Consider the following 15,701-nt stretch of genomic DNA (forward strand, 5'->3'; position numbering starts at 1 on the left):
GTTTTAGTTATAAAGAGTTCACAGTTTGAGACCATTTTTGAAAGAAAATATTCCTCATATACATCACAAAGTTTACACATAAATTTATATATCCTGACCTGGACATCCATCTAGTAGCTTGCGAAACGATGTTCCACATTAAAAAAAGCTCAGAAGACCCCGAAGATATGTTTGTTTAATAGCAGTATGTATGCCCACACATCAGAAACACATAAGTTTTATTTTTCTTCCAGTAAGTGGGGCTTCTCCCATAAAAGAACCCTCTTGATTCATATCTACAGTAGTTGCTTTCACACCTCTACCCATTGCACAGTGACAACAGTACACAGCGCAGGAACTCATAAATCTCTGCCCACAACACAGGGATACAATAAACATTTGTTTTTCTATAAAGAAATCAGCTTGAACTGAGTATTCTTTGGATAGTATTTTCACCAACTAAAGACATTTGATGAAAGCCCTAGAAGCTTCTTCAATTTTCCATTCATGATGAAATGTTCATTCAGAGTAATGCCAGCACTGACAAGGTATAGAACCATCACAAACTATTTGTCTATAAAAGCACTGATCTACAAGGCAAACTATATAATTTTTTACATTAACATTTCTCATCTGTTTTAAGACGTCTTCAAACAATTGACGGTTAGATAAAATTAGAGCCACTTTGCTTTCACTGCAATTTTAATTGAGAGTTCAATACACTGCACACAATAACAAGCAGTGCCAGAATTTATGTTCAGTAAGTATCTCAGATACTGCATACTTGCAGATCAAAATAAACAGAAGAGAATATACACCAATTGTTTCAGGTAATAAAAAAGGCAAAACAACACAAAAAAAATCAAATTTACATTGTGATGTTATTGGAAAAGTAAAGGGAAAAGAAACAAATGAATGAGTCAAATACAGAGCAGGAAATTAAGGATTTAAGAATGAATTCACAGTGACTGTCTAGCTCCCCCTTGTGCTTCAATTTTGAAATTACAGCTTTTTACGATTCAAAGAAAAAAAAGCATGCGTACCTCCATGAAAGTAAATAGAAAAAAAACTCTTTTGTAGTAAGTACGCTTCCATTAAGCCAGGTACTTAACTCAAGAGTAAAGCATATGAATCATAGTATCAATTTGCTGCTTATATTTACAGAACAGAATCCAGGAGCCCCCCATAATCATGAATACGTCAAAACATAGACCACCACCTTTACCAAGAAAACCTTATTTCCTAAACAGGCAAATAATAAGACAAAAGAGAAAAATACAGTTCAATATTGGGAAGATAAGAAAGATGGTAGAAAAAGCAGAATACGTAATCAGTTAAATTCATCTATCTGAGGCGAGATAAAGTAAAATACCAACAAAAAACGGTATGTACAGAAATGCAACAAAACCAGCAAGCATTACTCACATCAAGAAGATCCCATTCCTACTTCTAAGCTAAACAGCAGTGACAAACTTTAATACACAATTAATTCCATCTGCCCATAAAGGGTCCTCCTCTTCACTGCTTTTTCCTGTTCAAATGCTACTTGAGACTCCCAACTACTTTGGAACATAACAGTCTCACAATATAGCCAGTCCTCTATAAACAAAGCTGGTTTCTTTTCTGCTTTGAAGGTGGTAGTAAGTCATCACTCATATATCACTGCAAGCATCTGAAGCCACCGCACTACCCACACTGGCACTGACATCCCATCCTTCTTTCAATAAATTAAGTACTCTTACTCACAGCTTCTACAGAGAACACCAAGATTACAGCGTAACAGAAAGACTGCTGAAGTCTTGCTATTAGTTAAAACAAAAGTGCATTGGCTTTCAATCGGACCTACCAATGAACTTAATGCATTACCATTAAGGGAATAAGGGTTTTATGTAAAAAAGTCCCCTGGCGGCCTGTGGTGAGGACCATGGTGAAGCAGGATGTCCCCCTGCAGCCCATGGAGTACCACGGTGGAGCAGGGTTGCACGCTGCAGCCTGTGGAGGAGACCACGGTGGAGCAGGTGGCCCTGCACCGACGGAGGCTGCTGCCTGTGGAAGACCCCTGCCAGAGCAGATTCCACACCAGACCTGTAGCCCGTGGAGAGGAGCCCACGCAGGAGCAGGTGACCTGGCAGGAGCTGCTGCCCGTGGGGGAGCCAGGTTGGAGCAGTTTTCTCCTGAGGGATGGAGCCCGTGGTACGGACCCATATCTGGAGCAGCTCTGGAAGAGCTGCTGCCTGTGGGAAGCCCACGCTGGATCAGTTCATCAAGGACTGCATCCTGTGGGTGGGACCCCATAGCACAGGGGACGAGAGTGACCGAGAAGGAGCGGCAGAGAAGAAGTGCTGTAGACTGACCATAACCCCCATTCCCCCGTTCCCCTGCGCTGCTCGGGGGGAGGAGGTGGAAGAGGGTGGATAGGGGGGAAGGTGCTTTTGGTTTCTTTCCTTTGTTTCTCACTTCTCAGCTTGTTAGTAATAAGCAATAAATCTTACTGTCTCCCAATGCTGAGCCTGTTTTGCCTGTCACAATAATTAGTGCATGATCTCCTTGTCCTTATCTCAACCTTCGAGCCCTTTTCATCGTATTTTCTCCTCACTCCTCTTTGAGAAGGGGGAGTGAGAGAGCGACTGTGGTGGAGCTCGGCTGCCCACTCGAGCGGAACCACCACATTAGCATAAAAGAATCTCTGGTCTGGATGATCTGTCTATCTTTACAAACTGAGAAAACTGTGTCTTAAAAGGAAGTGCACTACATCTCCCATATACATCTATATACATCTTACTCAACAACAGTATCATGCTTATATAGTTATATAAAGGTTATATAAGACTTTTCATGCAAGATTATGATCTCACAGATTTAGCTACTTATTGAGACAACATGCTTTGGGAATGTAGCAGTGGGCTATAATCCTCAAAAATGCTTATAGCTGACACAGACCATTAGGCCCTTAGGATAGTTAGGCCCCATCATAAATGTCACTAATTGTACACTCATGCCAGTCCACAGCTTGTTATATTTTTATGTACTTTTTTTCCATGGGCTATAACATTACGTTTAAAGACAAACAAGAAGAGTCTATCAGAGCTACAACTTACCACCTAACTTACACTGAATCCAAAAGACTGCACAACATGGTACAGATGCTGACCTACCATTCAATAATAATACATTAATAAATAAAATCTTGCTAGTGTCCGTGTTAAAGAAAAGAAAGACCAAAATTAACACCTCAAGCAAATTCCTACTGTTACGTTCAAACGTCTCTAATTTGTACTCAGTATAAATACTGGGGTAGATCTTGTGACTTTTAATACATACAATGCATTCATTAAACCAGAGCCAAGAATACTTACCCATGAAACAGCTCAGACCTAATGGTGACCTAAGCGGCCTTCACAGAAGTATCTCAACTATTACTATGTACAGCAAAAATGTTATGCTGAAAAGAACTGATGACCATTATGTGCAATCTAATCTACTATGGTGCTTTCAATTTACAAAACAGACTAAGTCTTAAGTGCTACACAAAGGTCTAGGTTCATTTCACCACTTTATATTCATGAAATAGTAAACTGGCCTCCTATATAACTACTTACTTAAACAATTCAATACATATACAATTCATAACTACAGATGGTTTACTCTTAGCTCGTTGTCTCTGAACTACAGTAAACAAAGACATATGCAAAAAGTTCAACATTTCTGAACACAAAAACTAAGCTTATTTACTAGAGTATGTGCATGTGTATGTGTACATACTGTCAATATGCACTGTACATGGGATTGAGATGTAATAATAAACATTCTGAGGGTGTTTTTGCAGGGTAAGATTTAACTCTGATTGCTATTGGTAAAAGGATTAAACAGATCTTTCTGGCAGCCATACTGGAAATCAAAAGTGTTTAATTAATCTCTGTATATTTTCTACTATAATCAAATGGTTGAATTACACTGATCTAGAGAAAGGGGAACACTAAGCAGCTGCATGTACTGTGGTGACACTGCATTTATAAACAAAATCATATGTTTCAGGAAAAAAAAACAAGTATTGCTATACATAGAAACAGCATTTTTATTATTTCTGCTTCCTTTAAGTAGTTACAACTGCATGTAAATAAACACTGGGGCTTAATGGAAAAGATATGAAATACACAGATATGGAGATAGAAATCAAAGAACTTTTGGGACAAGAAGCAACACAATTTAAAGGAAAGGTTAAGCACTGCCTAATTCAGAGAATTTGATATATATATATCTGTAGTAGGAAGCTGCAGAACCTCAAAGTAAAATTAGTTTACACTATGTAACTGGAAATAATTGGACATTACTGGTGTGTCATTTTTAACATACCATTACAAATAAAAAGCTAGTTGAATCTGGATTATGGCCTGGTAAAATGTAGCAGGTCAGACACTGACGTAGGTAAGTCTTTCCTATTCTTACCACCTGATTAAATAAGACGTATTATAAATAACCACTTTATCTGCAAAATATCTCTAAGTCACATGAAACATTAATACGCTTCTTTTCTCAGTTTGGAAGTATTTAAAAGACTTAAGCAACAAGCAACTAAGCAACTGTGTAGAATAAAATGCTAAAAACACGCAAGGCGATCATACACTGCCCTCAGCAACTTGCATTATTCAGGTATTGCAGAATGTTTGTATGAGCAAAAATGATACTAGAATCTAGAAAAAGAGTTTCCTTCCTTGTTATCCACACACCCACCTGCAAAGATAATTTGGATTTACCATCCGGAAGAGCACTTCACTCCTAAGAGCTGTTCTGAACACTTGTAGGTAACTATAAGAAGCTATTCAGTGCCAAGAAAGGTCTGCAGGGAACCACGAGGCTTTTAAGGCTTACAGGGCTCTCTGCAATGCAATAGTCAATACATACAGGCCCACGTCTCAGGACACCACTGATCACGTAATAAAATCAATTTTCTCGACACACAAGCTTTTAAGGGAATTAATATTCCTAACACAAGTATACAATACAAACATAGTTCAAGCACATCAATAAATTAGCACAGAATCGAGTTTTAAAATGCTTAACCGTAAAGTGAATCACTGAGCTGAGACCCAATTTTAGGTAATGACCTAGATCACTTCAGGGTGTGAAACGATTTTTTGTTTCACACATCTGACTACACTAACAATCATCAGTGAAATTGCTCATGCGCAAATTTTAAGTTGAAAATCACTGGTGTAGTCAGAGTTCTCTTAACATACAAGTGTTTGTATTACCAGACATGATTTTTCTTGCTGAGTTGATAAAGGCCTATTTAGCAATTTAAATCGTACATGCTGTGCTAGAAGCACTGTGGAAGACACTGTATTCAAGGAGTTAGTGATCTCATACAGGTCACATCTGCTCTATTGGGCTTTGTACTTTGGACTTGAGAAGCCCATATGTTATTAATGTAATCTGTAACTTGCAGCACCTTGGGGAAAGGTAAACTGTAGGTGGATCAAGGAGCGGAATGTATTGATCAAGGACCAAAAGACCATTGAACATACAGGAGTTGGCAATCCACATAATGCTTCACGTAAGCAGCCCCAGGCCTGTGCCATACTGCACGTACCCTGTGGCTTTCAGAACAGTGTTGTGCTGCACAAATATCTTGGCCACAGGATAAATGCTGCCAGCTAATCATAGCAGAGATGCCTGCCGGCAGCACCTGCTTGATAGCAGCAATTACACCACCTGCATGGTGTTGTCTTTATCTAAAATTGCAGCAAGAAATACTCATGAGAACATCCTTTAGGAACAGAGTTGTTTTCTTGTGAGGAAATTATATAATATCTGAAAATAGCTCCCGAAAAAGGGAGAACTTCTCTCTATGGACACAATCTAGTCTGCACAATGTGCTATGAGAAAATCTACCGGGGCTCCATTTGATGCTGCATGAACACAAGATGCATTGCAACTGAATGAACATAGGATTTACTGAGCATCTGCATTCCTCTTCTTATTCTATTTTATTAAACAGTAACATTATTAAGCTGCTTTGTTGTCAATGCTTTCCTACGGAGACCCAAAGAACCCTGTACCAGATCTCTCTCTCTGTCCTCATTTCCTCTCCCCACCCCTGTACAGAACTTCCAAGGCATATATGAATAAAAGCTCCCAAACCACATGGACCTTTTTATCTAAAGAGGTTCTGGATGCTTTAATCTGTTACGTTTGTCATAAATACACACACACATGCACACACATGTACAAGCAGCTTTGTGTGTCAAAGCTCTATCATCCAAAATCATCTTGGCAAATGGTTGGACTGCATCATTTTGACCTGCAGACAAAACAAGGCCTTGCAAAGCTGCAACTAAAAATAACTGATGATTGCTCCAAATTAACTGTTCTTTTCTGTACAATCTATTGGGAAATAACTTTTTCAAAGAAAGTCCAGAAAACTGCAGGTGACCCAAAAGTAATTCTCTGCATTTTGAGTGTATTCATAGTTAGCTTCATTTCCAAGTATTACAGAAAAAGATAAATATTGAATTGAATTTCTAAGGTACTTAGAATCGTAATTCCACTTTAAAAACAAACAAAAACCAATGAGACAAACTTACTTGTATTAGGTCTAAAATGCCAAGCTCACTTTCTGAGGAATCCACACAGAACACAAAATACAAGGTAGCATAGTGTCGGTAAATAAGTTTGTTATCAGATCCACCTATTAATCTAAAATTGAAAGAAAAGAGAAAAGCTCAGTTAGCATCTCAGGATATGCTGGACAACTCCCCAGAGTTATTTCAGTTAACAGGAGCCCTGTAACTAATGACTGGCTGGAGCTTTCCCCAATCTAACTATGACACAACTTTTATTTTGTGATATAATTATAATGGAAGTAAGTTAAAAAAAAAAACAAAAAAAAAAACAACACACCAGGACAGCACAAGTTACATTTAACACACAAGCACAGTTATTGTTATCTATATGGACATTAATAATTTCAACAAGAAGAGAAAATATTTAAACTGGTACTTCTCATCTGCTATAGCCTCTCAGAATAAGATACACAAATCAAGGAAAGAGATGTTTGGCAGATCATTATCGTTCACTTTGGGCACGAGGATGTCTGCTCAGATAAAATTAGCCTGGACCTACATGGCTATAAGTCTCACAGTTCTCCTTTACCTCTATACCAGAACCAAGCTACCTAAGTTCTTCCAAATATTTCATTATGCTAAGCTAGTATCTATAAAATCTGAGGCCTTTGGCCAAATTGCAAACTATAAAGTGATACCTGTCCTGAAAAAAAGTATATAGATTGAAATGGCAACTGCAGAATTGAGCAGTAAGAGGAAAGCCAGACTCGTGTTCTCTGTGTCTAGCTTCCTTCTGTTGTACCCTGTAATTTTTTTAAGGCTCCTAATGAGTTCTTGAGCTTAGAGATTTCAAGCCAACATATTTCCAGCTTGTAACCATCTTCAAGAACCTAATACTAAGACCAAAAGTTGAGTAGTTAATAGAGAAGCATTTTATTTTAAATATATACATGTATATACATGTATATACGGGATCACCTTGACTAAGAAAAAGACATCGTAACTGACATGGTACAGCTAGATATTTAGGTGTGACTCTGCACACAGAAAGTTAAGGCATTAACATACTAGCTTTCATCAATCTGAAAATTTCCATTATTAAAATGTTTAGCAGACTATGACAATCTCTATGTTTATACTGGAGATTATGAGCCTACTCTATCGACTATGACCCTTTTCCTTCATAGCTATTCAATCTTGATAACTAGTATCTAAAAACAAAACACTTTTCCATGTCAGAATTTCTTCAATTAAAGTGAGAGTGCATAAAAAAAAGACATGATTCAAGAAATAGTATTTTGTACGTGTCTTCTGGAGATGTAGGACCCAAGTCTTGCTTTTTTCCTACTCTAACTATGCTAACAAAAAGTCTTAGTTACAACTGCAGCAACACTTTTTTTAAATACTTTTTTTTCTTCATAGAGCAAGTCTGAATCCTGACAGAAAGGTTGGGGACTCCTACTCTCAGAGGCTGTCTCAAATTTTAAGAGCTTAAGCCTAAACAACAGCTATGAAATATCTTAATTTTCTCAGTAGGTATGGAAAAAGCCAGTGCATCTCCAAATGAGACCAGAAATTTTTAGCTGGATTATAGAGAAACTGGTTAGGTATCATCCGCCTGTCTCTTCCCCATCTTGTGCCTGAATCACTTTTAAGACTAGATATAGCACTGTGTCAATTACAGTACTAGAAAAAAATGTGGTTTAGTGCCTAAGTAATTTTGATACATACACACACATGTATAAGTGTTTATTCCAGTTAGTCAGGGATAGCATACCTGGGATCAAGATGATATCATTACTGGTGCACTAAGTTGGTCAAGTGACATTGCATTTACATTAGAACTGTAAAAACAAGTGTGCTACTATCAGCAGAAATATTTGCAAGTACAGAATGCTTATTTTAAACCTGATACTTACAAGCCTCCTTCCAGGAAATTACAGACATTTTCATCACGTTTGGATACTAAATGGAAAGTTTCTCTGATAATTTGTTGCTGTGTATCTTCACTCTACAAAAGAAAACATATTTTGGTATCAAGCTAAAATGGATTAACTAACAATGCACAATCCCACAGCAAGTAAACAGAACACAAAGCATATGAGTATCCTCAAACTATCAGCCTTTCATGCCTCAAACCTGCCAAAACCAATATGCAGTTTGTTACTTATGTCATTTTAACACCTGTGGTTAAAAAAAAAAAAAAAAGAAAGATTTTTACAAGCTAAGTTGCAGAAGAACATGTTACTGTGAAGTGTGAAAAATGTGACAGCTTTTAAGAAAATTCTACAAATACCATGATTTAAAACTAGCTTATTCAATAAACAGGAAGTACTGTGAAATATTCAGGAAGAGCGACATCTCCACTGTAGCCTGAACAGCTAGACATCCTTTGAAACTGTTTTCTTCCTGCTAATGCATGAATGTAGTCTCAAAGCTCTAACAGGGGGGTGGTGCAGCTATGTAAAAAAATCCCACAAAACATAACTCTTTCAGAAGTATGCTCATGTAGCCATTGCATTTGAGCCATGTATAAGCTCTAAACTATAGATAAGATTTATATATATATAAATAGATATATTATTATAATTATTTTATATAAATATGGATTTATAGCTAAGCTATAAACTTTCCTTCTGACAGTCTTTTATTGATCAGAAACATTGCTTCTAACTTTGAGTTCACCGCATTCTTCTCGAGTCCCCACTGCGACCGTCCATCATTTCTGCACATTTGCTTCTGCTACCCTTCTGTAAGGGCAGACTCATTCCTCGCAAATCTATACATACTTCAGCAGCCAAAAAATTTACAAGTAACTCTTCTAATTTTGCATTTGTTTTTTAAGCACTGAACCCTGAAGTCAGCAAGCAGAGGTAGCCCCAATCCCTGAACAATGATGGAAGCCAGCATTTTACACCACTGTATGAACAAATACTGGTGCATGCATATTAAAAGTGACTTCAACTAGCAATTGGTGCAGTCCCCTCCACGACTGCTAAGCAAACAAAGCCTGGCATCAGTGCAGTTTGCATTCATCACCTTAAATTTGTGTGTTACTTTACAAATAACCTCTACAATCAAGAGACATTAACAAAAAGCTCCAGCAGACATAAATTACTCCATGAAACACAGAACAAGCCAAGTACAGGTTCCTCTGCTTGTATAGTCTGTGTTTCTTACATTGTGCCTGCCTTCCTCCACTGCAGTAATCTCAGCTTCTTTCCCTGTGTGTATCAGGAAAGAGAGGATGTGTCTTTTTCCCCTTGAGAAACTGAGATAAGTACTTTGACTACTTAAAATAGTTTTCATTTTCAGAATCTGCCCTTATTCTCAAAGTTGTTCTGAAGCTTATTTTCAACTTTTAATTTATGGCCACAATTCTACAATATGAAACATAAAGCTACACAGAAAGGAATGATCAAGACAAGGTTGCAAACAACAGGCAACTAAAAATAATAATAGATAATGACATCATTTCATGTTTTCATTTGCTATTTTAATTTTCAAGACTACACAGTGTTGTTTACATAGGCATATTATCCTACTTTATACATTAAGGATCTGTTCCTTCTGACAGGAGCTGAGTGGAATTCCTAAGAGAAATCAGTTTTCCTCTTGTCATTCACTCCTTCCCCACTCCTGTCATTCACTCCTTTTCCCACCCAGAAATTTGCAAATCCACAACCATATCAAAAGACAGAAAAAGATATTTATGATTGAATGGAAATGAGAATGGAATTAAGTGCTTCACATTAATAATGGAGATGCATACCTTTCCAAAGTATTTCATCTACCTATTTAATTGTTACATCCCCACTGACAGGGAGGAATAAGAGAGAGACATCTTTCAGAAGTTACTGAAGCTCTGCAATGAAAGTTAACCATAAAGAAACACAGACCTACACAAGGGGAATGTTTATCAATATATGTAGGTGAGAATACTCCACCTGAATTTTTAAATTAGGAACAGTGAAAGAAAGACAACAGCTTGGTAACACAGAATTGATGAGAGAGATGAAAAAGGGATTAACCAACATATATTAGCGTTTTTCGGTATCAACTTCCTGAGGAGAAAGGCTCAAATTCAGTTGCCCACAGCAATAACCAGTATCAGTCACACTTCTTTAATTAAAAGCCTTGCAGTGCAAACCGAGGCCTCAGAGTCATCATTTTTGCTCTGAGGTGTGTGTAGCAAGATACATCCCTTCCATCAAACCTAAATATGGCTTCCGTAGTGGCCAGAATTTTAAGTAACTGGCCACAGATACGAATAAATAATGGCACTTCTTAGAAAGAATAATTAGTTTACATAATTTTGGGGAGTATCAGCTGTTTTCTTGGATTTTATTGTCCAAGCTCAGCCCAAGCAGAGCTTAGCCTGCTTGCTAGGAAAGGCCATACGCACGATTAAAGCATTAGCTTAAAATCTCTTATCCTTGAATTCAGTGTGGCCACGCTGTTTCTTGGACCCCTCGGGCTGCAGATCAAGCCCTCACACCGCATTTTCAGAGCTGCTTCAGCCTCCCCCCCTCCCGTGTAAAAGAATATCCTTTTGCAAGTGATTTTTTTTTTTTTTTCTGGGAGAACTGTATTTTCCTATTATTCTGACAGTTTTCAAAGGGAAAAGGGCAGCGCTGACTCCTCGCTCCAGCGGACGGACGGACAGACAGACAGACAGACACGTAGCGCCACATCCGAGAGGAGGCCAAAAAAACACGCGCTGCGAGCCAGCTCCCAGAAACAAGCGAATTATAATTAACGGAATTAATTAACTCGATAAACATAAATTAGCAAGTAAATAAATAAATAAATAGACAGATAACCCAGGAATGCGGGGGCGGTTGGAGGGCACCCCAACCCCCCCCCCAACGGCTCTAACCCCCGTTTTCCACCCCAACCCCCCCCCCCCGGGATGGTCCCGGCGCCCGTCCCGTACGTATCGCTGGTAGAACTTGGAGAGGCGCGGCTTGCCGTGGTTGTTGAAGATGAGGATGGCTTTGATCATGGTGCGGCCGCCCCCGCCGGCCGGGCCCCGCCGAGCCGCAGCCGTTAACGGACCGAACCGCCGCCGCCCCGCCCCCCAGCGCCTGACCGGACCGGAGCTGAGGGAGGAGGTGGGGGGGGGGGAACGACGGCGTCCCGCGAGGGACAGAACACCTCGCGGCGCCGCGCTGCTGTGCAGGGGGGGGGGCGTGGCTTCCGCCCGGCCCGCAGCAGCATGGCGGAGGACGGGGAGCAGGCGGCGGTGTCGCCTCAAGGGGAAGCCGGGGAGGAGGCTGCGGAAAGCGGGACGGCGGCGGCGGGCGCTGCTGAGCCGGTGCCTCCCGCGGCCGGCTCGCCGGGCAGCGAGGAACCCGGCGGCGACGCCAAGAAGAAAAGTGAGGTGGCGGTTGGGCCGCTGTGGGGACGGGTATGGGGGGGGGTGACGGGCAGGCGAGAGGGCCAATCAGCGCAGAGAGCTGGCGGCGGTAGCCAATGAGGGCGCGGTGGGGGCGGGACGCCGCGGCCGGTTGCTAACGGTGCCCCCCCCCCAACCCGGCAGTTGACGTGCTGCTGAAGGCCGTGGGCGACACCCCCATCATGAGGACCAAGAAGTGGGCCGTGGAGCGCACCCGCACCATCCAGGGGCTCGTCGACTTCATCAAGAAGTTCCTGAAGCTGATGGCCTCCGAGCAGCTGGTACCTGAGGGGGGGGGGGGGGGACGGACAGGGGGGTGTTGCTCGCAGGGGATAGGTGATGGGACAAGAGGGAGTGGCCTCGAGTTGTGCCAGGGGAGGTTCAGGTTGGCAATGAGGAGACATTTCTGCTCAGAAAGAGCAGTCAGGCACTGGGACAGGCTGCCCAGGGAGGTGGTGGAGTCACCGTCCCTGGGGGTGCTCAAGGAAAGGTTGGACCTGGTGCTTGGGGACATGGGTTAGTGGGTGACACTGGTATCAGGGCAATGGTTGGACCGGATGATCTCGAAATTCTCTTCCACCCCTAATGACTCTATGATTCTACAGCCCAGCCTGCACTTCACGCAGCTCTGTACAGTCTGTGCAAGCGTGCCCTTCATTGACAGATTCATACGTGCAGCATAGGTCTGAAAAACAGCTGTACGGAAGGAGCGTTTAGGAAAAACTCTGAAGCGTTCGGGATTGACTTTCTGATTGCTGGTGGCTTGTTTCCTTCACAGTTTCTCTTCCAGACAGTTTAAAGGTGCTGTCAGAAGACTGATTCCTTTTTCAAAATGGTTAGTGTGGGAATGTGCGTAGCTGGGCAGCACAGTTCCAGTGCTGTTCCTTAATCGCCTTGAAGCCTAAAAGTCCTTCTGATAATGTAGAAACTGGAACTGGTACAGAAATACTTTGAAATTACCACTTCTATTTCAACATCCATGCACTTTTTAATATGAGCTTTCTTTTTAGATGTAAAATAAAAGCTAGACTCATTACAATACTGAAATCTGCAACTGAAGTATCAGATAAGGTAACTCTAATAATGTCTCAAAAAAGAGTAATAGTTACAGTTTTTACTACTGGTGGATATTATCAACAGTTTAATTCATTAACTATGACTTATCAATTCATTATCAACAGTTTAATTCATTAACTCATTGTCTCAACAAGAAAATAAAGAGGCACAGACTGTTCCAGCATGGAACTTAAAGCTAAACTTCAGGAACAAAACCCCAGGAACTGTATAGGCTTTTTTTGGAAACTACATAATACCTGTATTGCCATCTTACGCTGCAGATCCCAAGGCCCTCTGACCCTATAGACTAGCTACTCTGTGTACTTCTGTTTAAAGCAGGAAGTGAGAATGGTGACCAAAATAAAAAATAAAATCTGTGAGTGTTGTTCTAATTGAGAAAACTTAGGTTAGTAGGAGTGGTTTGGATACTCAGATTAAGAACTAAACCAGTGAGTTTATTTCCTGCTGCTGTATGGGAGAGCAGTGGATCAGCCTGTAGGAGAATGCATTCAGCACCTTGCTGGGGCTCATGTGGAAGTCATGCTGCTCCTCCACCCTGCAGCGAAGATGCTAACTTGTTGTAGTTTGGTGCAGTCTGTAAAGATTATTAAATAAGTCATAAACATAGGATAGATTTACCTATCCCGGGCTGAAGAGCATTTCTTCTGGGTACCTTACTTATGAAGTCTTCATCTTGTGTTTCCTTTTCTTGCAGTTCATATATGTGAACCAGTCTTTTGCTCCATCTCCAGACCAGGAAGTTGGGACCCTCTATGAGGTGACTTTCAATTTTAAATAGCCTTTCCAAATGTGCTTAGCAGAGGCTGTGGTATGATTCTGGCACTTTAAATCTGTTACTGCTCCTAGCTGCACTGGTAGTATCTTGAATTTAGTGTAATAGCATTGCAAATCACAGATCTGTATTGATAAGGTTTGAAGAGACATGACTTCATACAGCCTCTGGAAGAGCCGTACTTCACATGTGTATGTCATGCCTCCAGTTGTGATGGAGACCTTTGTTATGAACAACAGTATTTCACGATACATTCATCTGGCTTGTTTTTGTTTTGCTTTGTGTATATGCTACTCTGTGAATAACCTAATAGCTCTTGGTTTTGTTTTATTGCAGTGTTTTGGAAGTGATGGCAAGCTTGTGCTGCATTATTGCAAAACCCAGGCATGGGGGTGAAAGACAAGCAATACAGTTGCATAGGTGTGATCTTCAAAAATGGAAGAGGAACTCACTTTCTGAAACTCACCTGTAAATGCATGGAAAAAAAAGGGTTTGGATTTCTGCTTGTGACTGTATACTTACAAAAACGGCAGCAATTGAATAGCATGAAAGAAGAGCTACCGAGGTTATCCAATTGTGTAGCTTTCTCCCAATGTACACTTTGGGTACAGAAAAAAAATCTGCATATCTGTAGAATGGAGCCAGCTCGCCTGCTTCTGAGTTCCTAATTGCTGTACAGGAAGGGAAGCTTTTTCAAAGTTGTCTTCGGGACTGGGCAGCACTGTTGCTGTATATGGTGTATGAAAGATAAGGTTTCCTTTTAATTAAAAAGGGATGTGAATTGCACCTACAGCTTGGTATTCAGTTTGCTTCTCGCATGTTCATATGTTGTGTGCATTCTGTATGTTATGGACTCTACACCTTGAACATACGTTATCTCACTTCAAGAATGTATTTAGATTTTTTTCTCATAGTCAATATGCAGGTATTGGTAAATAACCTTGCTCTATGCCTTTTCATGTTGGCAGACTAAGTACCTTATTTATATGGCACAGCATAAGGATAGAATATGCCTCAGAAATATGTCCTCCTGCCAAATCGCATAGAACTTTGTACAAGGCTGAACACTTCAGCGGTTGCCAGGATATTTCATTTCTGGCATTGTTTAATGAGTAGCAAAACTTGTTGCGTCTTTCTGTTAATGAAGTAATAGACATGAGGTGCTAAAAACCTACTTTATATCTAGTCCTTTTGGCTGCTGCTCTCTTTCTGCTTCACCAGTTGTGTGTTCCATCAACCAAATAGAGTTCACTTTATGTCCTTGTGCTAAGCCATAATGTAATGAGGATTCTTTATTTTTTTCACCTTAGAGGGGACTTGGTACTTTGACTAGGGTGCCAACCTCTCCTTTTAGTTATTGGAGGGTTTGGGAGGTGTGGTGGTTATTCTGGGTTTGTTGTTTTTTTTTTCTTTTACGTTTGCTGTTTTTGTTTTGGGTTATTTCTGTGAATTTATTTAAATTGGTTGTGCTATCTTCTATGTTTGTTTTATCTGTACTAAATTAAATGTTAGCTGTCTGCTTGCTGTAAGACTGTTCTTATGCTGGCAGTTTTGGTTCCTGATGCAATCCACTTCTTCAGCACATGCGGGCAAAGCAGCCTCTGCATGTTCAAAGCAGCAGGCCTGTCCAATAGCTTTAGCTATTTGTTGCTGTCTCATGTAACCTGTGTGTCCAGTATGAGCAGTTCTTATGTGGTCTCTTGCAACCAACATGCCAAATTGTTTCTACCCTTTGAGGAATTCTGGAGAACTAATGCTTGGTTTAACATAGAGGTGCGTGCTGCTGCTATTTCCATATTTCCATGCAGCCAAGAATGTGGCACGTGCACCAGATGTGTAATACTTGCTATGAGAATAGTGACTTATTTGGTGGAAAACCTACATAAGAATCCGTTGGATTCAGCTAACAATG

The 15,701-nt window shown here is 40.5% G+C and overlaps 2 protein-coding genes across 3 annotated transcripts in view; one reads left to right on the forward strand and one right to left on the reverse strand.

The window, feature by feature from the left end:
* The window catches only part of AP3S1 (adaptor related protein complex 3 subunit sigma 1), a 33,758-nt gene extending 22,060 nt beyond the window's left edge, over positions 1-11,698 (reverse strand). The window contains exons 1-3 of one of the 2 annotated variants that reach the window (XM_038170037.2): positions 11,479-11,691; positions 8,462-8,553; positions 6,564-6,675 (exon numbers count right to left, since the gene is read on the reverse strand). In XM_038170037.2, the coding sequence (XP_038025965.1) occupies positions 6,564-6,675; positions 8,462-8,553; positions 11,479-11,547 (273 nt within the window). In that variant the 5' untranslated portion in view covers positions 11,548-11,691. Of the gene's footprint in view, positions 1-6,563; positions 6,676-8,461; positions 8,554-11,478 lie in introns of both variants that reach the window. The other variant, XM_038170038.2, reaches the window with a different exon arrangement.
* A 13-nt stretch (positions 11,699-11,711) lies between these two features.
* On the forward strand, positions 11,712-15,318 carry ATG12 (autophagy related 12). The gene is made up of 4 exons (XM_027446245.3): positions 11,712-11,920; positions 12,085-12,221; positions 13,712-13,774; positions 14,126-15,318. The coding sequence occupies exons 1-4, from the start codon at positions 11,761-11,763 to the stop codon at positions 14,183-14,185; spliced, it is 420 nt and encodes a 139-aa protein (XP_027302046.1). The 5' UTR covers positions 11,712-11,760; the 3' UTR covers positions 14,186-15,318.
* The last annotated feature ends 383 nt before the right edge of the window (positions 15,319-15,701 follow it).

Source organism: Anas platyrhynchos, chromosome Z (genome assembly GCF_047663525.1).
Source record: "Anas platyrhynchos isolate ZD024472 breed Pekin duck chromosome Z, IASCAAS_PekinDuck_T2T, whole genome shotgun sequence".
Classification (NCBI taxonomy): Eukaryota; Metazoa; Chordata; class Aves; order Anseriformes; family Anatidae; genus Anas; species Anas platyrhynchos.